Below are 27,801 nucleotides of genomic sequence, written 5' to 3' on the forward strand. Positions count from 1 at the left end.
AAAGGAGTAATCAGATTACACATACATTTAGTAGAAACAGTTTATGAATCTCAGAACAGCACTCTGTTCTCAGTGAAACCAGCTAATTACAACTCCGAGTTCATTATCATGGCCTCCAGTGGAAAAATACTGCATTGGGTCAAGATTTCAAAAATCAAAGAAGAGGAACAACATCAAAGGACAGTTACAATTCTGCCTTCAGATATGAAAATACTTTCTCCATCCAAGAACTTAACATCTAATTTAAAGACACATTTATAGGAAAGACAAACTTCAAGAATTAGCTATACACACCAACCACTAATGTTAGCTACACAGACTGACCGCTAATGTTAGCTACACAGACTGACCGCTAATGTTAGCAGCACACCACTAACTAACAGAAATCCAGTTAGCTAGCTAAACTATCAGTTTTACTACTACTGTTGGGTAGGTGGTGAAAAAATGTTTCACTGGCAGAACATTTCAATGCTATTTTGTCTTTCAGTCACAAAAGAGGAACAACATCACAGTACAGAGAAGGTTCTGCCTTCACCTGTCAAAATACTGTCAATTTAAACTGTGACAATTCAAAGAAACATTTACAGGAAAGAGCAACTGCTAGTATTAGCTACACAGACCAGTTGCTAACATTTGCGACACAGAACAACTGTTAACGTTAGCTACACAGAGCAGCCAGCCACTAACGTTAGTTGCACAGAACAACCAGTACCATAAGCTACACAGACAAACTGCTAACATTAGCCACATGGACCAACCACTAAAGTTATTTACACAGACGAAATGCTAATGTTAGCTACACAGAAATGCAGCTAGCTAGCTAAACTGTGAATAGGCTACAACTGAAAAATATTCTGTGACTGTAGGTGGTGACGTTGGTGACCAGGATGGTGTGTGGGAATTTTATGTCAGTTTACTAAAAGTTTGAGAGTTCTGAGCAAAGCAGACTTAACAAAGTATAATTAAATGTAAATAATAACTGCTATATCAGAACAAATCAAATAAACTGAACAAATAACATTAAACACTGTATTAAGTTCAACAATGTCATCATATTTGGCACTGAGGTAATGGAGAGTAGTCAAATTACTTTAATATTGTGATACTTGGATTGAGTTACTGACCACATTCATATCAGAATACATTTTTAAAGCCACCCTCCCAGCCCTGTTAATATGAGACGATTGGTGACTTCTATACCAGTGACCGACTGTGTCTGCATGGTACCAGCCTGGCCTGTTGAGGGGAAAAGCCGCTTCACGTGAGTTCACTGAGGTCTGGTGAGGAGATTAATGGTGTTTACTCTATAGATTTTAAGAAGATCAGTGACTGTTATGTAACTGGAAATCACAGGGAGTTAAAATTCAGCAGAATATTGCTGCTACGTCTTATAGAGGCTGTTTGTAGTCATGACTTCACCAGTGGAGCTGACAAAGTGAAGAAACATGCAGGGATCAGGTTGTAATAAAAGGTAGATGACACAAGATGTTACAAAGAATAATACAGCAGGCAAGTCAAGACATAGAGAGCAGTGGGGTGGCTCGTGATACACCACATCCCAGCATTGCTTCAGTTTCAGTGACGCAAACATTAATTTTCCAAGAACTAGACTTGAATGGTGAAGTTGCTGAGTCAGAGTCTAAGAGGTTTTCCATTCAACATGAACAAAGACTCTCTCAGTAACAACTTTATAGATAAAGACGGATAAAACTCTCCACAAAGCATGCTCAGCTCTAGGAATTAAGAGACCCAATAATCAACATAATAACTGGATAATTAAATGACTCGACAGTATATTGCAAACCAAAAGTCAGCAACAAGCTGTCCCACAAAGATGCTAATTCAGGCTTGGCCTGCTGCACCAGCGTCTGTGCAGCAGAGTGACTTGCACTCTGGAGGACTGCCCACCAGGCACTATAATCAAAACTGAGCAGGAACAGCCAAAACCAAAGCTGTACAAGTCTTCTTTTGCAAATATATTAGTTTCTACAAATCTTTTTTAGCTCACATTCCTTTTTTCTAATTTCAGTTTTTGCTCATTCTCACATTTCAACAAACCTCATTTCCAAAAAAAAGCTGTGCCAAATGTAAATAAAAACAGGTTGACTTGCATTCAATTGAATACAGTACAAAAACAAGATATTTTAAAGTTCAAACTGATTAATGTTCTCATGACAGTAAACTGAATGTCTTTGAGTTTTAGACATTACACATTTGTGGACATCAACTTGGGCTTTTGAAAACTTGATCAGCATTTTTAACCACTGTCTGATATTGTACGAATCAAACCACAAATCGACTAAAAATCGATTAATCAAGAAAGTAATCCACAGATGATGAAAACAGTCGTTACTTGCAGTTGGGACAGGGGCAACAAAAGACTGGGAAAGTTGCGTAATGCTCAAAAAAACCCACACCTGTTTGGAACATGGACTAGTAATAACTGCATAAATGAAGACCATTAGCTGTGGGTAAATGGTCAAACAACATGAAACAATTTATCCCGAAAACATTGAGACATTTAAGTCAGCCTTAAATAAACACTGGGATCCTTCTGGATGACTAACTGACGCTGGTAGAAGTGGTGGTGCTCTTTGGTGACCTGAGGGCTCAAGAAAGCCAACACCAGATGTGTTTGTCCATTTGTTTGTGTCTTTGTATGTGAGCATGTGTGTCTTAAAGAGTCTGAGGCTGAAGGGTATAAAGTAGAGATGAATTGTCTCAGCAACAGATGGCCTCACCAAAACACTCCCCCCTCTCCGCCCCCCACTTGTCCCCTCCATCCTCAGGAGCTCCGTCACGAAGTCAAGACAAAGGCAACCACCTCTGACTGAGAGCTCAGAAGTTAACCAGGCGGAAATACCCCAAACAAAGACCAGCTGGGACGCTGAGCGACACGGGTCTCAGCTCGTGTTAAGTCCCCCAAACTTCAATCACCTGCTGCAGCACAACTAACCACCAGTGACCACTGACTGAACCAGCGACGCAGAGCTGTAACGATTAGTCGATTAATCGGTTAGCTGTCAGCTGTTAATCATCTTGAGTCATTTTCTGCTTGATTTCAGCTTCTTAGATGTGAATATTTTCTGGTTTCTTTACTCCTTTACGACAGTAAACTGAGTATCTTTGGGTTGTGGACAAAACAAGACAACACTGTTGAACTGATGAACATTTTTCACCATTTCCTGACGCTTTATGGACCAAGATAACAATCAACAGATTAACCGATAATGAAAATAATCATTAGTTGCAGCCCTAAAACAGTTTTCATACTTCTTGCATGATCATTACCTGTGTTGACATGAACCCTAATATTCCACAAACAATCAGAATAATAACCCAAACAGAATAAAAGTAGCTCTGGTAGTTACCAGAGCTACTTTTATTCTGTTTATTCTGTACCTTTTATTCTGTTTATTCTGTACCTCAGTCAGAAGAAACTGACTTGATCAAGCTGGATCAGAAGGATTTTTTTAAATTTTTAATGTGAATGCATTAATATCAATGCCTAATAACCATGTAAACGCTTACTCCAGTCATTCATCTCTGGTTGGTAATCATTGATCGATTAACCAGTTGTTAAGAATTTGATTTGATTTGAAAATTTACTCAGTCTACAATCAAATAAAGATCTGAAATACAACATATTATTTTGAGTGCGCTCTGCATGTTCATGTTATCTGATATTGAAGTGTTTAATATGTAGGTCTTTATGTGTTTAGACTAGTTTGTGTTCGTGTAGATGAACAACCGTCACTCCAAACAGACGCAGGATACAATAGCCCAACCTTGCCCAAAAAACTTTAACGTTGAACCCTGTCAAACCTGAAAATAGTTGCTGGTTAATTTAGTATTTGAAAACTAATCGATTAATTGTTGCAGGTCTAATTGTGATATTTGATTTTGACCAAGTGGATTTCTGAGCAACTTGTTGGACCAGGCAAGTTAAAAAAAAAATGAAACAGTTGAACCCTGCTTTGAGGGATGTAAACACACAATCACTTTATTTAGTGTCCATGTAAATAGCTAAGTTTCTAATCAGAGTGATTTCAGTCAGATTGAAGGGTTGATTTTGTCCATGTGATCATAGCTGGTGAAAAGTACAGAGTTCATTTTGAGTTTAATCATCAGGTCTCAGTAAACTCTGTAACTCCTGATGTTTTAATGTCTCCACTAAAAAGCAAAGCTGAACTGCTGCCATGACATTTCCAGCTCGAGCTAATTTCAAATTCTCACTGCTGCATGTCACTGAGCACACGTAGCACCGCTGAGGCAGAACCAGCTGACAATGGTAATCCGATCCACCAAAACAGGCCGCACACCGACGTCCCATCATGCTCTCTGACACAGAAACCACTCGGGCTGAATGATGTGATCCCAGAGTCGGAGGCTTGAGTTTCTGCAGCTTGTATAATGACATCCAGCTCAGAGATTTGATAATGAATGAGCCTTAAATATTTAAGGACGTACACAGTACAAGGTGCCACGGCTCTTTCTCTGCTGTCTGCCGTAGCATGAGCGCAGGCGGTATCGGGTGATCGGATCAGCGAGGACAAAAGAAAGCTAATTAACTCAGCCTAACTTGAACACGGTTGGACAATTAGTTATGAAAAGCCAATTTCTCGGATCGTGGTGTGGTTTGAAGGAGCGACGAGTGAACGGCTGCCTGGCGGACAGCAGTGAGCGGCTGTCCGTGCCGCGGGTCGGGCAGGCTGCCGGCCGGGACCGAGGCCCCGGCTGAGAGACGAGTACGTCCAGCTGGAGTCCTGACAAGCGTCTCATTTGTTGCGCTCAGATGTGGAGGAGGATAAATGTAACACGGGAACGAATTCACCTGGAACATTTTAGTCCAAAAGAAACTCAACCTTCTGCTGCTTTCACTTGTCCCGCTCAGATGTCCTCACTTTCCTGTCTTCATTCATCATTTATTTATAATTATTTTTCTTTCACTCGTGTTTATCCAAAAAAATTAAATCTTGTTCTGCTGCATCTCATTCATCCCAACCATGGTCAACACTCTGAGAAATAAAGGTGTTCACTAGAACCATACAGTGTTCTTAGGCTTGTCCCCAGTGCAGAACCCTTTTAGGTCCCTGGTAGAAACTTTTATTAAGGTTCCACTTGGAAACTTTTCAGAAAGTTCTACCAAGAACTCAACATAAAAGGTTATACCTAAAACCATCTGTGAACAGTTTCACTCAGAACCCCCAATGAGAGGTTCTACAGAGAACCATTCTATAATGAAATGGTTACACCCAGAACTCTCTCTGGGGTTTCTATTCAAAACTTTTCCACCAAGTGTGCGAACAAGGACCCAGCCAGGGGTTCTACCAAGAACCTTTTTATATTCAAAGGATTTTATCTTGAACACACTAAGGGAGTTCTAATCTAGAATTCATTAAGGAGGTTCTATGGATATATTCCAAATGTTCTATCTAGAATCTAGATCCCACTAAGGGGGTTGTACCAAGAAACTATTTAGATTCCAGGGGTTTTATCTTGAATACACTCAAGGGATTCTACCAGGAACCTTTTTATATTCCATGGATTTTAGCTAGAACCCACCCAGGGAGTTCCACCAAGAGCCCTTTTATAGTACAAAGGATTTCAACAATCCTTGAAGAACTATTTTTCCGAAGAGGGTTCTCTGGATGGAAAGGGTTCTTAATGCAACCCTTAGTCCTTCAAAGAACCATTGACAGACCCCTTCTTCAAAAAAGTTTTCTTCAGAAGGAAATGTTTCTGTGTAGAACCTCAGCCCTTCAGGAAGAACCTTATTTCTAAGAGTGCATCACTCCATTTAAACCTCAAATACCAGGACGTAACAGCATTATCATAACAATAGAGAAGCATGAGACCCAGTCATTGACCATCATGACCTCTCTTCCAGGGCCTGGACAGATGTGCAGTCCAGAACACTGGCTGACTGGATGACCTGCGTTTAATAAGGTCAGACAGCATATTGGCACTTGTATGTTACCAGAGTGTTTGTGAAATAAATCTGTTGTAGGTAAAAGTAGCTGATGTTCCACTTAAAATGCATTGAAATATTGATCTTTTCCTGCTAAAGATGAGTAGAAGGCAACACCACTTGCTTGGTCTCTTTTGTGGTGCAGGGAATCAAAGCGGCCAAAAATCCATTTCAAAGAAAAAAGTCGATTTCCAATTTGGTCACAAGGTCTTGAGAAAGGGCCTTGTGACCGAAACATTTTTAATAAATCAATGCAGAGGTGATAATTGTGTAGGAATTGACTTTTTTGAAATATTTTCCTTTTAAACCATCAAAACCCAGTGACATTTTACATTTTAACTTGCAGAAACAGATTTTAGGAAAGGGGTCAGTTGGCAAGCGGATTATTTCTTTCTTTGGCTGAAAAGTTGCCATTTTGCAGAAATTACGATTCTTAGACGCATCACGATGTGGAAGATTACGCACTGATTTACAAATGTACGAAATCGATTTTTAAATGTTTGTTAACAACGTGATGTCAATAGAAAGACAAAGGTCGAGCTCAACTAACGAGGTCACTCAGTAGAGTGCAGATAACCACCAGACAACAGATGGTGAAGCACCTACTGCAATGCCGCCACAGCTGCCAGATGCAACCAGCACACACTCATGCACACACACACACACACGGCAGCAATTACCTGACTCCCTCCCAGCTTCTGCCTGGTGGGGATGACTAAGAGGACGGTGTAACATGCAGCATGCCCACGCTTGAATTATCTTGTAATCATAGCTTGTAATTCATCTTCATAACAGGTAGCGGTTGTAAGCATGTTTTGAACTAATGTATGAATAACTATCTTTGTAAGACAAATGTGAAGTATATTGTGAATATTTCCTACAGGCAGGAGACTGTAAGATGCTTTCAAATTAATTAATTAATTCATTAATGCAGGTAATTTATTAGAAACAAAAAGGCTGCAGATCACTTATCTTAATTGCCAGTTATGTCTCGTATTTAATTACAGTGGGAGAAGAACACTAGGAAATGGTTTGGCATACATTTTAATATTAAATTCAAAAAATGATTGAAATGAGCTTTCAGTTTCCAAAGTGGAAATTAAAGGCAGAATCAGCCCGTTTGCAGCCAGAGAATACAAAGAAAAAACAACAGTTCATAGATGACACTGCATAACTTAGTGGCCGTTGTATCACACTTTTTACCATAAAGACTGTCTTCTTTTAAAACCTGAATTTGAAAATTTAAATGACAGTTGTCAGGGCATAAAAACGATGATCTGTTGATCTTTACAATTCAAGACTCTATTGTCGAAAAATAGCATTAAAAAAAAAGTTTAAGTCAAAAAATTATCATGGATTTGGAGGATCATGACACCCCTAGTATAAAATAAGACTTAAAATTGTGCCCATTTATCTTTTCTTTCACTCAATAACAGATTCTGAATTCAGCTGAACCCAAAAGAATAAAAAAAAATCTAATCTTGAGATTCCCACCCCTAGAAATGATTTTTTTTAAATTTGTTTGTAATGGATAAATGCAAATAATAATAAAGTCACGGGTATTAATGTAGCCAGAGGGGTTTTAAAAGACAACAGGTAACAATGCAGGAGTTTATTGCTTTGTCCATCAAAAGTGAGCCAGATTCAGGGATTGAAACCAAATCTCCTGAAAGCTGAGTGAGTGGAATGAGGACGAATCTGCCAAGTAGCTGGTGAGATTAAACAAACGGGCTGAGTGCAGCTGGGAGGGGCATCTGGGCAAAGGTCCCTCTGGGTCTTTGGCCACAAGCTCTCCAGTGGGGCAGAAAGCTGTGCGCCCCGCAAAACCTCAGCTGAGAGCTACTGGATATAATTTCACCTCACAAACATTTTGACTCAGCTTGGTCTTTGTCAGCATTTTTTAATTCGTATTTTTTTATTTTTTCTACTGCTGAGCAGCTCCACCGGCCCAATAAGGGGTTAAGTGTTATTTTTCCAGAGCTCTTCAGTCAGTCATGTTTATTGAGAGAAATTTCTTGCACCAATTTTCCAAGCATTCAGTCATGCAGCCCTCCGGCAGTGTAAGCTTCTGTAACCAGCAGGCCACTGTCTTCAGGCTCATCACGTTGTATATAATTACTGAATAATCAAAGTGTTCTTCTGCAAGCCTCTTTTACAGTTTCTAGTTTCTTTGTTTCCTCATCTGCCAGTCTGGTGCACACGCTGCACCCGGTGCCCGCAGCCAGCATGGGGCGAGTGCAGGGAAGGGCAAGGCGTGTGACCGAGGGGAGAAATCAGATGATTAAAGGCAGCCCTTCAGCATCTGTGCAGGAAGACGTATGAATTAATGATGGAGGGAGCAGCTGATCAGAAATTAGCTAATGGAGGAGGAGGAGTCCCATGGGGAGCAGGGCTTCCCCCAGTCTGTGCTTGAAAAAAAAGGGGGGGAAAAAAGGTGGAGGGTGGAGAGTTCATCAATTGTTCCTGACTCGGAGGAGCTGCCTGAACCCCCCCTGCTGAGGAAGCTATAAACAGACTTAAAGAAGAATGGCCTGCAGGCAGCAGCCTGAGACAACCCGCGTCTCATTTTCATATTCAAAGACTGTTTTTGTTGAAGCAGAACGTCTGAAAATGATGAAAATTATAAATGAAACTGTGTCACTGGGTTAATGGAAATCAAACACATGCAACACAGCAGCAATTTGCTGTCATCACTTCTTTTAAACTGTTTTCATTAACATCCTAAACTGAGTCACAACATTCATCGAGCATCGAGTAAATGTCAGGGCTGGGCTTATAAATAATATCCAGATATTTTTAGGCTACGCTGCGATATAAAATATATATCCTTTTCTCTAAAATAACATACTATAAATTCTCAAAAAGTGCAAATATATGATCTTGCAGAATATGATGTATTGCTAAATGATAAAAAATGATAAATGATGAATAGGTTTGGAATTTTAATCTTATATTCTGATTTTTAAGGTGACTTTGTAACATCTGTCCAGGGACTATGGATGAAAACAGCATTAATGTGCACTGTCCCTATTAAATAAACTAAAAAATAAAAATAATCGAACAGCTAGCGATTAAATCTAGATCAGTTTAATGTAATGCATCCTTTAAAACCAGGAAAAGGTCGTACTTTTGCCATATCACCTTTTCTAAAATCTATGACAATCATGGTTATTGATATACTATAGATATATTGCCCAGCCCTGGTTTGTGTGTACATCATCTGATGTAGCTAATCTGTCGTGTTGCTAATGAGTCTATCGAAGAGAATTTGCATAACAAATGATGTCTTCTGGAGGACAACAGAAAGAAGGGGAGCGGTTGATACTCTGCCACACACGCCTGGCTCAGCGTCCTGCTTTACATCTTTATCCTGTGGGAACATATTTTCCCTCCACTGTTGTCCTACAACGATCAAAGTATCAGTTTGGTCCTGGCTCAAGGTTAGTTTTTCTAACAACAAAATGGGACGAGAAGGCAATAAACGATGCGATTACTGCGTGTTTGATTGGATTATCAGCTCAGCTTCATGACTTTGAATCTCTCCAGAGCCACCTGGCACATTCTTCCTCCTCCTCCTGTCTGTCGTCCACGTATCTGTCTGTCCCTCTCTGGTCTCATCTGGGGACTGTTACGGGGTCTCACGGCAGGAATCCCACAGATATTTCAGGAATGTTGCTCAGTCAGGACTGTCAGAGACTGAGGTGTGTGTGTGTTTGATGGTGTGAGACATCTGGGGCACAGCCAGTGGGGTAATGTTTGTTATGGTTCAGTGGAGCCGTCACTGGTTGGCGTGGTACTTTGCCTTTGACCTTCGCTCATACCTCACATCGACCCAGACTGATCGTTCACTGAGGACCCAAAGTACCCAGAACTATTTAATCTCAGGAACTACTTTTCAAAGAACTAAAAGGCTTCTTCTGTATTTCCATCTGCAAAGATCGTGCAAATTAGTTTTTACATGTAATTTTTGCACATGGTGGTTGATGCGACAATGGAAACAGAATATAAAGCAACAGACAGGCATCATTATTCGTGTAACACTGTAACTAGGGCTACAACTAACAATCATTTCATAGTTATTTGGTCTATAAAATGTCAGAAAATGGTGAAAAATGTCAATCAGTGTTCCCCAAAGCGCAGGATGAAATCAAATGTTTTCTTTTGCTCACTACCCAAAGATATTCAGTTTACTGTCAAAAAGGCATAAAGAAACCAAAACAATTTTACATTTAAGTTGGAAATTGAGAATTTTGAGCTCACAAATTTAATTTAATTATTTTGAAGAGTCAATCTCATATTGAAATCAGCACATTGATCTATTAATACATCTGTGGATCAGCATTTCTTACACACATCAGCCTCTGATGGTCAACAGACTCAACCCAAGGCATCATGGGATTGCCAGTGGGCAGCTAACAACAGGCAAACGACAACACTTTTCAACACAGAAAAACTAGTAAATAACTAGACTTTCACTGTTGGATTTATCATAATGGCTGTATTTTTTCACATTTCCAAAAAGTTAAGTGATGAAAGGCATATAATGGCGCCAGAGCTGACATTGTACAGGTACAACGCTAGCATTAACATTCGCTAAATGTTAGCCCTTCCTGCTCAGCTTACTCTGGGACTAACACTCTTCACTTTTCCAGCAGTTGGGAAAGAACAGACAAGACTTTTCTTGGTCTTGAGAAGCTGCAGCATTTATTAACTGACACACTGTAACCTGAACTGTACATTTACTGCCAGACTGACAACTTACTGCCAAGCTTAAATTTCTGCTCTGCTATAAGCAGCACCGTCACTCAGTCTGCAGCTCGCTCACCCTCATTTGCACACTACACCTAATTACCCACTGCCCTATACCTTAAAGGAGCAACACTACACTCATGACAGTGTGCTTTTCCCTGTGGTCTGACAAATCGTTATCATTTCACAGCTTCCTCGTTGATCAACAACTAAAAAGACAACGAATTGTGAAAATCTAAGGGACATCAGGCCACATTTCAAGGTAAAACATATTTGATATATATATACAGATGCGTGTATATATATAGCCCTAAATGAAAATTACAAACGATGAAAATGCAGCTGCTTCCAGTACTCTCTCAGCAGTCTAAACCTACTGCTCACAGGAGCTGCATCACCAACTCTGCAAGCAAGCACATAGATCACATTTAAAGCTCATAATTTATAGAGGTCAGGAGGGAGGAGAGTCCTGGTGGTCAGGATGATGTAACTGTGCCCTAAACGACTGGACACACTGGAGATACGCTGTGAGTTCAAACAGTGCTGCAGTGCCTCCATCAAGGACCAGGAACGGCTAAACAAAGACAAACAAAAACGTCTCTCGCTGGGGACCGTGGAGAGTATTTTTATACTCTGTCTGAGGATGAGGATGTGAAGGAAGGTCGAGTTCAAGTGGGAGAGATAAACACGTGTAGAGTCTCAACAACACGGAAACATTCCTCCTCAGTATCAAAGAGAACGCTCCTACAAACAACCTCGGGCCAAACCACACACACTCACATCTAATAAAACAAACCGGGGATGGATGGGAAAGCTGACAGGTCATGACTGTGGATTGTGCCATGCTGAGCTGTTTGCTTCTGTTAAGCACCAAGGTGCCAGTTAGACTCTTCAGCCCACAGCAGTCATGCAGTGTGGGATGTGTGTTTAGGCCCTGCGGGGCGTTCGTCATGCAATTAGTCCTGAAATTACAACTGCAGCAGTAACCTCATCATGAGAGAAAACAGGTTTACAGGTTGTTGTTTTTTTAACTATATTCCCCTGTGGTTGTTGCACAGGGTTAGTTTAAAATGTATTCCAGTACAATTAAAAATATAGTCAGTAACTGTTACTTTTGGATTTACCTCAATACCAAATATGGTATATGTACATGGACTTTGCTATTCACCAACCAAAAACCTTTGATAAATTAAAGCTTGGTAACCAGCATCACCACCTACAGTCCCAAAATATTTTTCAGTAGTTGTGGTATTGACTGTTTAGCTAGTTAAATGGATTTCTGTGCAGCTAACTTTAGTGGTTTGTCTATGTAGCTAACTTTAATGGATGGTCTGTGTAGCTAATGTTTAGTGGTTGGTTTGTATAGCTGACATTAGCAGTTGGTCTCTGTGGGTAATATTAGCAGTTTTCTGTGTAGCTAACATTAGCAGTTGGTCTTTGTAGCCAATGTTAGCAGTTGATCTGTGTAGCTAATGTTAGCGGTTAATCTCTGTAGCCAATGTTAGCAGTTGTTCTGTGTAACTAACATTAGCAATTGGTTTGTGAAGCTTGGATGATGACAGAATTTTCAAAGCTTTTTTTATTTTCAAAACTGTCACAGTATTGTGATGTTTTCCTCTTCTGTGATTGACAGACTAAATATTGTTTTAATTTCCACGCAGTGCAGCATTTTTTCAGTAGAGATCATGACAGTGAACTGTCAGCTGTAATGTCAGAGTGAAATGCTGCTCTTTATTTTAAAATGCACTAAATGTATCAGTAATCTGATTATATATTTTATTCTGTGTTACCTTTTTGTACTGTAATTAAGTAATCCAGTTACATGTAATCCATTACTGGAACTTATGGGAAAATGTGATACAGGCAAGTGTGTGTAGAGACACACATACTCCTCCATCCCGTAATAGGCCGCCTCTGCGCGCAGTAATCATAGGGGACTAAAAAAGGAAAGTCAACATCTGGGCTGGGAACAGTAATCACAGGTTGGCTGTTATTAAGCTGCCAGACGAGACCTCCGAACTGAGAGGATTTAAGCTACTCTCATTACCAGCTCACTGTGTCTGTCAGGTAGGGCAGCCAAGGTGAAGGCCAAGAGACCTTTTATTATGTGACGGGGAAACAGTAATAAACAGCTGCTTAATGGATAAATAACAGATCAGTTTTCTCTGTGTTACAATCCTATCATACAAGTGCACTGAATGCAAATCTGGTAAAAATAAAAATTAAATAAAATATTGTGTTTAAAGTGTGGCAGGATTGATCTGGTTTATCATTGCACTACAACTGCTGAGGTGTAATTGTAGGAAAATAAGTTCAACATTTTGAGAAACATACTTTTGACTCATTCCACTCACACATATATGCTAATTATGAGGCTGCAATCAGTAGCCAATTAACTTAAGTTAGCAAGATGTAGTCCAGCACATAACCTTACTTAAACCAGCAAATTGATGTGGTTTGGGTTTTGTACCCATTAAACAAACAAGATATCAAAATGGCTGTTTAACTTCAGCTTCAGCTTGTTGTTTAGCATACAGTCATGAGAATCCTCCTACAATACTTTTGGCAAGAAAGTGAATTTGTAAATTTCCAAAAATGTCAAACTATCTCTTGAATACTACTACTCTAAAAGGTTGTTTATGATTTCTTATGAATAATAAATGGAAATTTACTCATTCAATTTATTGTGAATCTCTTAATCTCTGATGACACATCATGGACATTTTATGAATTAGTAAAATATTACAGATTTCTCCTTTAAATCCTACGTACAAATTAGCCACTTCAACATTTCTATGTCCCTTGTTATTGTTTTTACACACGATGGCATCATAATTCCTTCATTTCACTTTAAATTCACAGATTTTTGATAGACAATGCCTGAGAATGTTCTCTTTCATCAGAACCATGTTGAAATAGTGAAAAATTTGTGATTCATCCAAACGCCTGAGGTGATTTATGTTTAAGAGAATGACACACCCAGGACAGCCCTGATACAGATACAGACACACACACACACACACACACACACACAAACACACACACAGGGAGGGCAGGAAGGATGGGTGTTGGAGAGCAGACTGAACGTAACTAGTATGTTTTTATGAGTTGCATCTTGGACATGAACCATTATAAGCAGTGGTGGAATAAGTACTGAAAATCTGTACTCAAGTACAAGCACTGTTACATTACTTAAGTATTACTCAATCAGAAGTAAAAGTACTAGAGTTTCTGTTTGCCCAGATCTTTTGTCTAAAGTCCTGCTCTGTTCTGCTCCTCAGTGGTCACGCTCACCTTTTCAAGGTTGCACATTTTGTGCATTTTCCTTAAAGGTAGAACCAGTAGGATTCGTCCAAGCTATTCGTAAACACACCAAAATGTCCCAGGGCGTAAAATACCTACGTTTTGGGTTGGTGAAACATCCTGAGCACAGCAAAATAATGAGAAAAACAAGAAAATACAGACAGACAATCCAGCCTGTACATTGTTTTTTAGTAAACTGCTGAATATTCTTCTTTTTACTAATGAAAAAGTTTATTACTCCTTGATAGTTTTTTAGATACAAAACACTTTTTTCTCATCAAGTTTATATTTCTAAGCTACAAGTTATTCTACATTAAATGAAGCTTCACTACACTGAAGCTATCCACCAGAGAAATGTAGCAAGCTAAGCTACAATAAAATGACAAAAGTAGCTTAACTACATCAAAGCTATTTTTTCAAGTAAAAACAAAGTATCTATGTATCTGTCTGTCTGTGTTTAGTGGTACATTTATTAGCCCCCTTTTGTACTAGGAGCCATCTACACAAATATCAAATTATTTATTCAAATTGACCACAACAATTTGGTTTTGTAAAGTTTGTAAAAAAAAAAAAAAAAAAAAAAAAAAAACCTGGACAAGTAATATTTCTGAGTAACATAACCCAAAGTTATACCATATCCTAAATTCCCTTCACACACACACACACACACAGTTTTATTCTTTTGCTGCCAAAGGACATGTTGCTAGCTAGCGCCATGTTAGCTGTTGGTGTTTGCTGACTGAGTTGTGATGATTAGCTTAGCTAGCGATTGTTGTGTTAACTTCGGGAAATACCTGGATGTGTGTCCTTAAATTTGTGTTGGACGTCTTGGATGTTGACAGGAGCTTCCTTGTGGGGTTGCAAAGTGAACACCGGAACGTGTAACTGTTCCGTGAGGACTTGATAAGTAACATGAAGTTGTTAAGGTTTGACCATGGAGATTCACGACACGTACACGTCTCTGCCCCCTCCTCTGCCACGGTCTCCTACTGTGCGCGATAATTCGCGGGCATCTTTTTATACCCAGTCTATGGCGGCCATCAGCAGGAGCAGGTACGTGACGTCACATGGAAGAGATGCATTTAAGGTTTAGAAATGCGTGGGGAAATGTAGCTTCAGTGGACGCGTTATTTGATCACTAAAGTAGCTTAACTACTGAAAAGCTATTCGATGTTGAAAACAGCGACGTTACGACCACGTTACTGAGAAACGTAGTTAAACTAGTACTGCCCTACACCGATCATTTCTTTGTCAACACATGGCTCCATCATACAAACCAATGCATTAAATGAGGCGCAATTACCTGAAGACTACTGATTAAAATATATCAATTAATGATTAATGATTATCATCCTTACTCTAGAACTGTGCTGCCGCGGTGTTCAGTTTACTGTCCGTATCTCTTGGTTTTCATTGGCTTGTTTGTGATCAGATAACTTTAAATGGCTACAAAAATGCAGATGAAAGGTTTGGATATTATTCAAATTGTACTCAGTACTCATTTATGATTTTAAAAGTAAATAAATGTATTACATAGTGTAATGCATACTTTAGTACAAGTACAGTCAAATACTCATACTAAAGTACAAGGACAGACTTGAAAATCTACTCATAACAGTACAAGTACCCAAAAAACTACTTAAATACAGTCATTTGAGTATTTGCAATTAATTACTTCCACCCCTGATTATATGACAGTCTTCAGCTGAACACTATGACAGACTGGGTTGCATGGCTGGTTGCCAGTAAAGGTCGACTATTAAAGGGACAGTTTGTCTGGGAAAGAAGCTGATTCATTTTCTGACCAAGGGTTAGATGAGCCATTGATACCACTCTCATGTCTTTCCAGTAAATGTGAAGCTAAAGCCAGCAGCAGTTTACCTTAGCTTAGCACAAAGACTACAAACAATGGGAAACAGCTAGCCTTGCTCTATCCAAAGCTAGCAAATAGGCAAAAAGGTAATATTTAAGTTTTATTAATGTCACGTTTAATCACGTTCCTTGCTAGCTCTGTGACATATAAAGTATCCCCTGTTTTCCAGGAAGTTATCCGCTAACTGAGCTAACTGGCTAATGGCAGCTACAGTTAGCATCAGTGCGTCAGCATCGCCAAGGCAAGGAGAGGCACAGCTCCTGCATTCTTAATGACAGTTCAGTTGATTGTTAGGGGGCAGCCCAAATGATATCCAGCCTCAATAACTCTATATTTACCAGACAAACCAGAGTGGTATCAATCTTTTCATCTAATTTTCTGCAAGAAAGCGAATGATTTCCCAAAAAAGTCAAACTATTGCTTCAAGGTGATTTGCCCTCCATGAAAAAAAGTTGTCACATCACTTTATCCTGCAACAGTTTATCCATCATCATGAGCTAATAGACAAGTCCTGTGCTGTATGTATACATAGTATGGAGATGTTCTGTTCTGTTTTACCAACACAAACACAGGCACCTTTGTCTGCAAAGCTTGGTGATGTAGCGATGTAGCAGGTTAAAGCTAAAGTCAACAGTGAGGTGTCAGCAGGAGGTTATCACAGCACTGAGCTCCCCCTGTGACGATCAGGGGTCAGGTTACTGATAGAGACACAAGAAATGCAAACACAAGCTAACCAGGCGGAAAAATAATTCAGACTATGATTTAAAAAAAAACAAAACAGTTCCAGTTTCAAAGCAGGCTTAAAATTTAGAACAGTACTTGTTATGTTTAATTGGAGAAACCAAATTCGACAAATTCCAAATTATGACCTGAATCGCCTCCTCTAATACCAGGCATCTGTGTCATTATTCGGAGGAATTATCCATGTTTTTTGGTGTGTGGTCTGACAATGCCTGTTGGTAATTAGCCCCAGCGCTCTTGTGACAGATTAAACCACCTCCAGACTGAACCAAAGCTGCAGAAGTTCTGCTGACGCACACATAAAACCACTGCCTTAATAAAACCTCCCTCTGTTTGTTCATAAATAAACAGCGCCGTTAAATCACAACAGCTTCAAGACTCTAGAGCATTACTTGAAAGTCCCTTAATGAGATGTAATAATGCGCACAGTGACCACTTCAAGCTTAATTAGCAGTTAAGAAGGGCTGGGAGGGTTACTTTAAAATGTATTGTGACACAATTATTATTTACTTGTTTAAAAAATCAGTAACCTAAATCAATCACAATTTTAAAGTAATGAAACTTGATTACTTTACGTTACTTTTATTTTACCTCAATACCAAATATGGTGAAGTTGTTGACCCTGACAGAATGTTGTATGTTTAGCTAACGGTTGGTCTGTGTAGCTAAGTTCGCAGTTGTTCTCTGCAGGTAATATTAGTCGTTGGTCTTTGTAGCTAACTTTGACAGTTGGTCTTCCCTGTAAATGTGTCTTCAAATTAAATGTTGAGTTCTTGGATGATGATAGTATTTTCACAGCTGAAGGCAGGACTCTTATATGACTCACAAAATAATGTAGAAATTTCCGCCCAATGAAATGTTTTTTCATTTGAGGCCATGATAATGGACTGTCAGCTGTAAGACTGTCATGTCTGCGCACTGCACATGATAAAAAAATATTCTTTATTTTAAAATGTATTTTAAAACTGTAATTCTGCTAATGATCCTAATTTTACTCCATGTATCTGTAGTCTGATTACATCTTTTTTTTCTTTACCTGAAATGGAATAGTTACCTGTTTTTGTATTCTAATTACATAATCCTGTTACATGTAATCAGTTTCTCCCCAAGCCTGCAGTTAAGATACAAATTCAAAGGAATGCAGGATCCGTTAGTCATTTCTGTGCCTTTCCTTCCTTCCTTGCATCCTAACTTTACTTCCTTCCTTGCTCCATCAGCCGTCTGCGTGGCTGGAAGTGAAGAGAGATGATCTCAGATTCTCAGAGCTCTCTAAAGTGGCAGCTGGAGGATGTGACAACTGGGTAGAAAAGACCCCGAGTAGAAAAATAGTCCACCCTCCAGAGCAGATCTCTCACATTACCCATTTCAACACAGAACACTTCCCGAGAATGCCGATCTGCGGCTCCAGCTTAAAACACCCAGACATAAACAGCACATAGGGCTGTGAGGGATGTCTCAGGACGGAGAGGTTGTGTGTCTGTGTGTGTGTGTGTGTGTGTGTGTGGCAGTGGTGATGGTGTGAAACCTAAAGCCTTGTGTCACCACAGCTCCACAATGCACGGATGACAGGCGGCCATGACCAGGAATTTCGGAGGTCAGGGCCGGGAATCTGGGATTCCCTCTGTCAGAGTATATCTTTGAGCGAGAGGAATTTGGTGTGTAATGCAAGGAAGGAGTTAACGGGTGTGGAAAGGTCCTCATGTGGCTTTACAGTGTGCAGCAGCTGCCGCTATAAAGGAACTGATTACCAAGTTTAGAGCGCACATAGCTGGGACTCGACGTCGTCAACAGGATGTTTCACAAAGACATTAAATATCTGAAGGGTTCTGTTGTGTGTGTGAAGGTATGATTGTGTGTGAGATCCAACAATGTTTTCACCCGTGAAGAGATGAAACAGAGGAAGAGAGATAAATCTATGTGTAAACACACACACACAAAGTCGCATAAACCTTTATGTGGGAACATGCTGCGTGTGAGGTTCACATATACTGACATAAGAAAGTATAGGATGACCAAACCCAGCAGCCTGTCAAAGGGGTCAAATTATTATCAGAGCTGACATGAGGAATTTTTACGATCATTGGAATCTATTGTTTTGTTTTTATCTGACTGTTTCACTAAATGTCCCACCCACAACCCTATCTGACTGGTTACAAGCTGAGTAAAGTTTTCAGTTAACTTTTATGGGACAGTTCAGATGATTCGAGGCGAGGTTGACGGCTCACTCCCAGTTTGGAGAGGCACAGAGGAGTACCCGCTCAGCAATGAGCTGCTATGGACAGAGTCAGCAGTGAAACGTATTTTAGCCAGTTTCTTTGATAACTAATGATGATATCGTATTGGCCCTGACAAAATCACATTGGCTGACCCTCTACCCTGGCAGACATTAGACGGTACAGACATTATCTCTGACACACTCCAGGTATTAGTGTGTGTGTTAAGTGGGTCACATCCATTCAGAGGACGGATTGGGTGTGGAGTCGGGGCAGCTGAAGGTTTTATGGCCTGGTGTCAGCTCCTGAGAGGAAAGGCCAGGCTGATGGACAGGATGGGCTTCCCTCTGAGCACACACCCTTGTACCTGCCACTCCTCTTAACCCCTGTCACCATATTCACCATCACAAACCGAGACGTGCCAGAGACAGCTGACTGTAGATTAGAACCACACAAACTGACCGAGACAAATCAATAAAACCTGATTCTCTCAGAACAAGAAGCAGATTTAAATTTGGTTGAGTCATTTACATGTAAAGCTTAAAAAAATACAATCTTATCTTCATGTTAGCTGTCAAAATCAGACTGATTGATTCGCTGGATGCACAGTAATGAATCATGCATTAAGATTTATCCTGCCGCACTTGTTCTCACTGAGTTGGGTTTAATCCTCGTCTTACTTTACGTCCAGAATTCCTGCTTAATTAAATCCACCCCGGTCGTGCTGAAGAGTTCAGGATTCTGGCCTCTTTCCATGACCCGACTGTCATTTAAGAAAACCAGGACAGTTCATTCATTAATTTTACGCTAATGCACGTTTTCATTAAAAAAAAAACAGTGAAACCACAGCCACAACTTCCCCTTCTTCATGGCTTTTTCTACAGGTGATTGCACATTATTAATCAGCTACAGACTCCAAGCCAGTTGAAATAACTTTAACAGCCAAACTGCAGCAGTACAGTAGGATTCAGTTTTGGGCTTTTCAGGCTTTGAGGTTGTACGAAGTACTTATGGATAGTCGGTGAGATTACTGTTAACATGACCCCAGTTTGGAGAAGCAGAGAGGAGTACCAACACAGAAGCTACGCAATGAACTGCTGTATTTTGGCCAATTAAAAAAGGCCTACCTAAGAAAAATCAATATCAGTGTAGGTATATTGATAATACAATATATATTTAGAATATTTTCACAGGTTTTCCTTGCCATCAGACAGCCTTTTCCAATGGGAAATTACAATAATATATGCCAGATATCGCTCTCTCCAAACAAACCAAACTCCATAGAGAAAATCAGTCATTTTACCTTGCAGAACACAGGAGTTGTTAATATACCTCTGCCTTAATTGATTAGCTTGTTTGTGTTATTGCATGACTTTGGTGTTTTATAAGGATACTTTGGGTTCACCAATATCACAAACAAATGAACAGATCGAAGCTGCAGTGGCTCAGCAACTTTCATGTTCTGTGAGGTAAAATTAGTCATTTTGCATATGGAGTTCGGTTGGTACAGAGAGATTGCCATTATATATGCCCACTGCTTATGTAACAGTGGATGAAGATGTTCTAAATATGAAATGCACTTATACTGATATAATTCTTTTCAGGTGGATCTTTTCTAAGTGGCTAACATATGTGTTTGTTGTTGACCCTGTTGTATCTGCTTCTTCTAGCACCTTTTAAGCATCGATTGACAGTAGTCATCATTTTCAATGTGTCTTGGAGTCAGATAAACACTGACAGCATGATGGAAAAAAAACACAAAGTGACATTACATGTAGAAACTTTGCTCTTCCAAAGTAAATTCTGTCTATAAGGACACAGGAGAGCACTTTTGGTTTTATATCACAGGATAAAAAACAATATTCTTCATAACCACGTTAGGATAAAAAACAAAAGAGTCCTGGATGAACTCAAATACATCTATGGGGAAATCTCTCACAGTTGGCACAGGATGAAGGACATTCACTAAATTACAGCAATGATCTCTGCTGAGCTGAGCTGAAAATATAAACCTTCCTCTCTGGACAGCATATCAGTCTAATAAAATCAGATTATGACCCAAAATCCAGTTCATCTCAATCTGCTCGTGACACAGTCAGTTTATATTACAGAATACTAAGAACTATAGTTTGCGTGTCCGCTGATATCGTAGGGTAGCAATCCAATACCGGTGTGTTAAAAATATACGTATATATTATTTCTTAACAGCTGTATACTATATTAATAAATACATACAGAGAATTAATGCCATAAAACATGATTTCTTCATTCTAAAAAAAGACCCAGGGCTAATAAATAGGATTGACTCTTGCTGATACCAATACCAGCATTTTAGATGCGACACGGTTCTACCTGTGTGGGCCTTTGAATGCAGATGCTTGTATTGTTAGACTGAAGTCACCAAACATGGTATTTTGTAGAGAATTATTGCTCAGTCTAACCAATTTTTTGGAAAAATGAACAAGAATTAAGAACTTTCCCATCCTTGTAAGGTGGAAACAAACAACATTACACCAGTAGTTTCTAAAACTCACGGTTGGACACCATGATAATGACATTTTTTTTAGAATAGTGAAACTCTGGGGCTACAACCAGCATATATTTTGTCATTATCAATTAATCTGATGATTATTTAATTATTATTTCACCACTTATTAATCATAAATGTTAAAAAAAAACTGTAGAAATGCTAATTGGAATATCCAAACGCCCAAACTAACATCTTCAAATGGCTTTTTTTCTAACCAAAAGTCCAGTACCCAAAGACTCTTCTTTACTGTCATAAAAAACAAAGAAAAGTGCAATGCAGGGGTTTAAGTTCTTATGTACCATGCCTAATTTCAATCACAGAGTGGTATTAAATTCAATACAATGTGCACAAACTGCTAACGTTAGCTACACAGACCAACTGCTAACGTTGTCTTCACAGAAATCCAGTTAGCTAACATCTCAATAAAACCACTGAGAAATATTTTGAGATGGCAGGAGGTAATGCTGGTGACAAAGATGTTGTGTGTGAATAAGTTTTTGTTAGTTTTCTTAAAGTTTGAGTGGTAAGTGTTGATATCACACTTAACAAAGTACATTTAAATCTGCAACATTACTGGTAATAGCTGGACAAATACACAAATAAACCTACAAGGATATAAAACCTTCAATTAGGCTCAACAATGTCATTATATGTGATGTTGGTGTGATCCAAAAGTAATGCAAAGTTTTTAAGGTATATTAATTTAATATTGTGATACTTGGATTAGGTTACTGATACATTTTTAACAAGTAATTAGAAACTGTATCAGAATACATTTTTAAAGTAACCATCCCACTTTTTGCATTGAACTGGAAGTATCAAATTATTACATCTGTTTTTAAAAAGTGCAACTTTTCCAAAGCTTTTACTCAGCTCCGGTGAAACAAGAACCTCCTACAGAGTCACAACACAGCGCATCACTGAGGGCCAAGTCCTGCTGATGCTGCTGATAGAGGAGGTGAGGAGGAGGAACTACAAGAGGAGGAGACTCACATCACTTTACACACACTACCTGCCTGTCTGTCTGTCTGTGAGTGTGTGTCTGCCCTCTGAGTCAGAGCAGGATGACAAATCAGACCTATAGCCAGCCTTTACACACAGCCTCTGTGAGTGTGTTTCTGTCTGGGCTGATCTGCAGATGACACATCCAACCTACATGGGCACACACTCAGCTTTTACAGGCAGTTAGTGCTGCCATAAAAGTACAAAAAAGAGGACATAATAATCAATCTGAGGGGTAGAGATGCTGTCACACGAGTGCTTGGAGTCCTGTTTGTCTTTGTTTGTCTTTAATTAGATCATCCGGGATGAATTGGAGGAGAAATTTTGAAAGTCATGCACAGAAATAGTGTTTTTAGATGCATCCGAGGCTGCATCCTGTAGACCAGCCCGGTGCGACCACCACCGCCAGTCTGGGATACACTTATAAATATCAATGGAAAGCATGACAGAAATCACAAAAATAGAAACTTAAATGTGGAAAAAGTTATCCTTTTTTGGTTTTAAGTTAACAAACAGTTTACAGAAGCTAAAATTAAAGCTGAAATGAACGCAGCCAGGCTCAGAAACGCGCACAAAAACCAAAACAAAGACCGCCGCGCACGAGGAATAATTCACGCTGAAAGTAGAGATTTAAGTGCAAAAGCGTGTTTTCTGCGCAGAAAAAAAAGTGCTCAAACTTACCTCTAAAAAGAAAGTATCCATTTGAAGCAGTGTCCGACCTCACCACGTCCCTTTGTAGTCTGACTTCAGGGTACCACAGTTGAGGAGGAGAGGAGGCTGTATTCCCAAATGATTTCCATCCGCTTCGTAAAGATTAAAAAAAATAAAATAAAATAAACAAAAACTCTTCTTATCGTCCTCGAGTTGCACTCACAACGAGTCAGAAACGAGTCATTTTACGGTCCTGTGTTCTTCCACTTGAGAGCAGTTGGTTCAGTGTCCCGTGTGGAGCCTGAGCGTGTGCCGCTGCGCCGTGTTTCTGCTGTCTAGTCGTTTCAATGAACCCGGCACATTATGCAGAGAGGAGGAGCCTGAAGGCGGCAGACCTCCCCTCAGCATACGCCCTCTTTGTGTCCCTCTCTACAAAGGCTTTAATAGGTTTAAGGCACTGTTTCTGTTTCTGTTTTTTGCTGAGGACCCACTTTTTTAATAATGACGAACCATTGTGACCCAAATTAAAATATGTACATCCGTGTGCTCCACCTGTTAAGACCTATTTTTCAACTGATAATCAATCTGGTGATGATTTTTCCACAAATCAATTGGACATAAAGTGTCAGAAAATAATAAATACATAATCAAATAATAAATACACCTGTTTTCACATGGTTGAACCTATTTTTCAACCAGTGATCAATTTGGCAAAATTTTTTCAACTACTCAATTTATTGTTTAGTCCATAAAAGGTCAGAAAATAATGAAACAGGTGGACGCGCAGATGTGCGTACATGTTTTCACATATTTTGACCTATTTTTCAACTAGTGAGCAATCTGGCGATTATTTTTCCACTAATCAATAAGTTGTTTGGTCCATAAAATGTCAGAAAGTAATGAAAATCGATTAATTGATCCTGTCACAATCTTGTCAGTTGAAAAATAGCACACCTACATGCGTTCCACCTGCTTTCACATGTTTGGACCAATTTTTCAACTGATCAATCTGGCAGTAATTGTTCCACTAATCAATTAGTTGGTTGGTCCATAAAATGTTGATCAAAGCCCAAGATGATGTCCTCAAATGTCTTGTTTTGTCCACAACTCAAAGATATTCGGTTTACTGTCAGAGAGGAGGAAAGAAGCCAGAAAATATTCACATTTAAGAATCTGAAATGAGAGAATTTAGACTTTTTTTTGTCATACATTTACTCAAACCAATCAATTAATTATCAAAATAGTTGGTGATTAATTTAATACTTGATCAATAATTGAATAATCTTTGCAGCTTCTTCCATAATCTTTTATTTATTTGGCGACCCAAATAGAAGCTCCTGTGGCCCACCTGTGGGTCACGACCCAGTGTTTGGGAATGACTGGTTTCAGGGATGTGCACATTCAGGACAGACAGGAACATTAAAGACAGGGATGAAACTGATGCTAAAATGAAATCTGCCAGGTCAGCTGATTCAACACACTGAATTCACTCCCTGGTATCTAAATGTTTATGCCAGGCTGAGAATAAGAATTATTCTGACTTCCTCCTTTGGGGAAAATAAAATGAGGAGGAAGAGGAAGAGGAAGCGGTAGATCAGGGGGAAAGGGGGTTTCAGGATATGTGCAGTCTGATATTTGCGTGTTTATGTAGGACAGAAGTAAATGCTGTGTAATACTTGTAGAGTTGCCAGATCGGGCGGGGCTGTTTTGGGGTTAAATGGGTTTGGGGTTTTGGCACACTTAGGTAAACTTAAAACCATGCCTGATGCTACTTAGCAGTCATGTCCAGTTTAGGATATTTATCCATGTAAACAATTGTATACATTATAAAGTTCAACCAGTAGAACTGCTATTTCTTTATTTTTTCATCTTTGTATTTGTATCTATGTCTGTTTTACACCAATTATTTCATTATTTCTACTTTTATCACTATCTGTTTCTGTCTGTCTGTATTTACAACAAGGCCCTTACACAGATTAGTTTCTCCTCACATGCCATTCCATGTTAAAGGGATAGTTCACCTAATTCAGTCATTATCTACTCACCTCGTGCCAACTGAGGGTCAGGTTTGTTTTGTTAGTTTGCAAAACACTGCTGGAGTTTGAAAACAGCACTTCAGAATCTCCTAAACAATGGAAGTGAATGGTGACAAGTTTTTATAGATAAAAACAACTGAAGAAAAACTATACGATGTCTCTACACTGCTTGTCTGGTGTAATCCAATTCTCCTAAAGTCCAACAACACAACACACACAGTTCAGACAGTGTGCACATGAACGTGACTCCAAGCTAAGGATCTACAGTGAAGATTCAGGCTAAAAACATGGTGTAAGTAGCATTTTTTTAGTCCACTTGACATGTTGGGGCTTTAGGAGACTCGGATTACACCAGACAAGCAGTATGGAGGAATTTTATGCTTTTATTCTGTTGGTTTTTACATTTGAAAACTGGTCACCATTGACTTCTGTTGTTTGGGAGACCCTCAAACTGTTTTCCTGTGAAACCCCAGCAGTGTTTTGTGGACTAAGACACTAAACCTGACCTTCAGTCAGCATGAGGTGAGTAGATAATGACTGAATTTTAATTTCTGGGTGTCTCTTCTCCTGTAGGCGAGTGTCATTGTGTGTATGAAGAAAACAGAAATATTTGTTTGTGTCTTCATGCTCACTGTATTTGGAAACATTTCTAAATTACAAAAAATAAATAAAACTAAAAATAAATATAAGGGGTTGGGCTGGTAGACATTTGGGCTGTTTTACCATGAGTTGGGCTGGTTTTTAAATACATAAAAAATTACAGCGTATTAAAAATATATTCATATATTATATATAATCACATATTCAGCTAGATCAAAAACCTAATACTTTTGGTTTAGTCTAAGAAAAGATTAATATTTTATAGTTGCATTGTAAAATGTAACCTCCTGCTCACTTGTGAACACTCAAATTGTTGTTTTAATATAATGTCAAGTTCAAAAAGTCATTTGTATTGTATATTATATTATAAAATATATATTTGGGTGTTTTTTTTCCTTTATAGATAATAATTACCCTTTACTCCAGAGTGTATTTGCATGGAGTACAGAAACAACAGTCACCAGATGGACTCACACTGGTTGTCCTTTAGGCTTATGCAACCATTTCTGATGAACGAGAGGGAAAACTCAAGCTTTTTAATCTGTGGCCTTATGACTGTAAGATCAGACTGTCATGACCTGTGGATAACAGTGGAGAGACAGACACAAATTAATCTATACGCAACAAGAGATCCAGACTGGCAAATTGTGTTGTGTCTGTTATGTAATCAGTGTTGACTGTGTGGCAGCTAATAGAGTCACATGTCAGAACGGTTTAAGTCGAGGATCTTTTATGTTCAAAGTCGGCTCCCGGTGGCTTTGTTGCATGCTGTCCTCCCATCTGAGTCTTATTTAAAAACACAAAGACCATAAATTGTTTTTTTTTTTACTTTGTGTGCCATTTTATATCCCGTGTCAGGAACCTGATCTTGCATTACCACTGGACCAATCAGCCAATCAATATTTTTGTGCACATTCGTCACCGTGTGCTGAAGGACTCAGTGATTTACAATTTTTGTGCCTCCGTTCTTCTTCTTCATCCGTTCTTGTGAATATCTCAAACACATCATGAGGAAATTTCTTCAAATCTGGCACAAATGTCCACTTGGACTCAAAGATTACCTGATTAATTTTTATCCTTTAATTATAAGAAGAGTTACAGTACCTATCAAAAGTCTGGACATGCCTTACCATTCATTTAAATGAGAAAGCACTTCCAAACTTGTGTCTGGTTCTGTATGTGCGTGGATTAACCTGACCAGCTCCTTCTTCCGATGTTTATGCCCATAGTGAGTGTTTTTTGTCTGTATTGAGGCTGAACAAGTTTAATGTAGTGAGTCAGTAATTCCTGATTACAAGGTTAAGCGCAGCTTTATTAAAAACAGCCTAATCATTGTTGTGCTCCTGTAAAGACTTTATGAGAATAATACTTGAGCGATCCTTCTGCCAAAAGGAAAGTCTGCAACTCAGAGACCTTTTGGCAGTGGCAGTACTGACGGACTCGAAAACAGACTGTAGCTGCTGCAGTAATGTATAAATTAATCATTTGTTGATTACTGCAGTGCAGAGAAAAAAAAATACTGAACAGGTCCTCCTTTCTCACTCATTGCAAGGTTGACATGTTTTTGGATAAATATTCCTGTTTTTAAAATTTTCCTGACCTTTAAAACAGACATAGAGAACTACGGATATAGATATAGCAATAATGTAACCAGAGGTGGAAGTAACTAATTCCAAATATTCAAATTACTGTAATTAAGTAGTTTTTTGGGGGTACTGACGTCTGGTCTTTTACTCGTACATAAGTATTACAAGCTGTAGTCTACTTAGTTACTTTTAAAATTGTAGTTGAATACTTAGTACAATTTGAATTAATATCCAAACCTTTCATCTGCATTTTAGTGGCCAGTAAGATTTGATCTGATCGCAAACAGTCCAATGAAAACAAAGACATATGTACGGAAAATAAAACAAAATGCTGCGGCAGCACACATTTGGAATGAGTATGTTAATGATTAATCATGAATTGATTAATTGCTGTTAAGAGTCTAACCAATTAAAATGTATTCATGGATATTTGATCAATAGATGTGGCAGCACCCAGCCGTTTGCTGTATAAAGACAATTAAACTTTGATTTAAAATGTGAAAAAAAGACAAAAAAACCCCAGAAAAATACTGAAAATTAGGGGAA

General features: G+C 39.0%; 1 protein-coding gene across 1 annotated transcript in view; it reads right to left on the minus strand.

The window, feature by feature from the left end:
• The window catches only part of myo10l3 (myosin X, like 3), a 98,582-nt gene extending 75,222 nt beyond the window's left edge, over window positions 1-23,360 (minus strand). The window contains exon 1 of the mRNA XM_084725266.1: window positions 23,064-23,360. Within this exon, the coding sequence (XP_084581392.1) occupies window positions 23,064-23,084 (21 nt within the window). The 5' untranslated portion in view covers window positions 23,085-23,360. The remainder of the gene's footprint in view (window positions 1-23,063) is intronic.
• Window positions 23,361-27,801: the final 4,441 nt, after the last annotated feature.

The sequence above is a fragment of the Lutjanus erythropterus genome, chromosome 8, assembly GCF_056507025.1.
Source record: "Lutjanus erythropterus isolate fLutEry1 chromosome 8, fLutEry1.hap2, whole genome shotgun sequence".
NCBI classification, from domain to species: Eukaryota; Metazoa; Chordata; class Actinopteri; order Lutjaniformes; family Lutjanidae; genus Lutjanus; species Lutjanus erythropterus.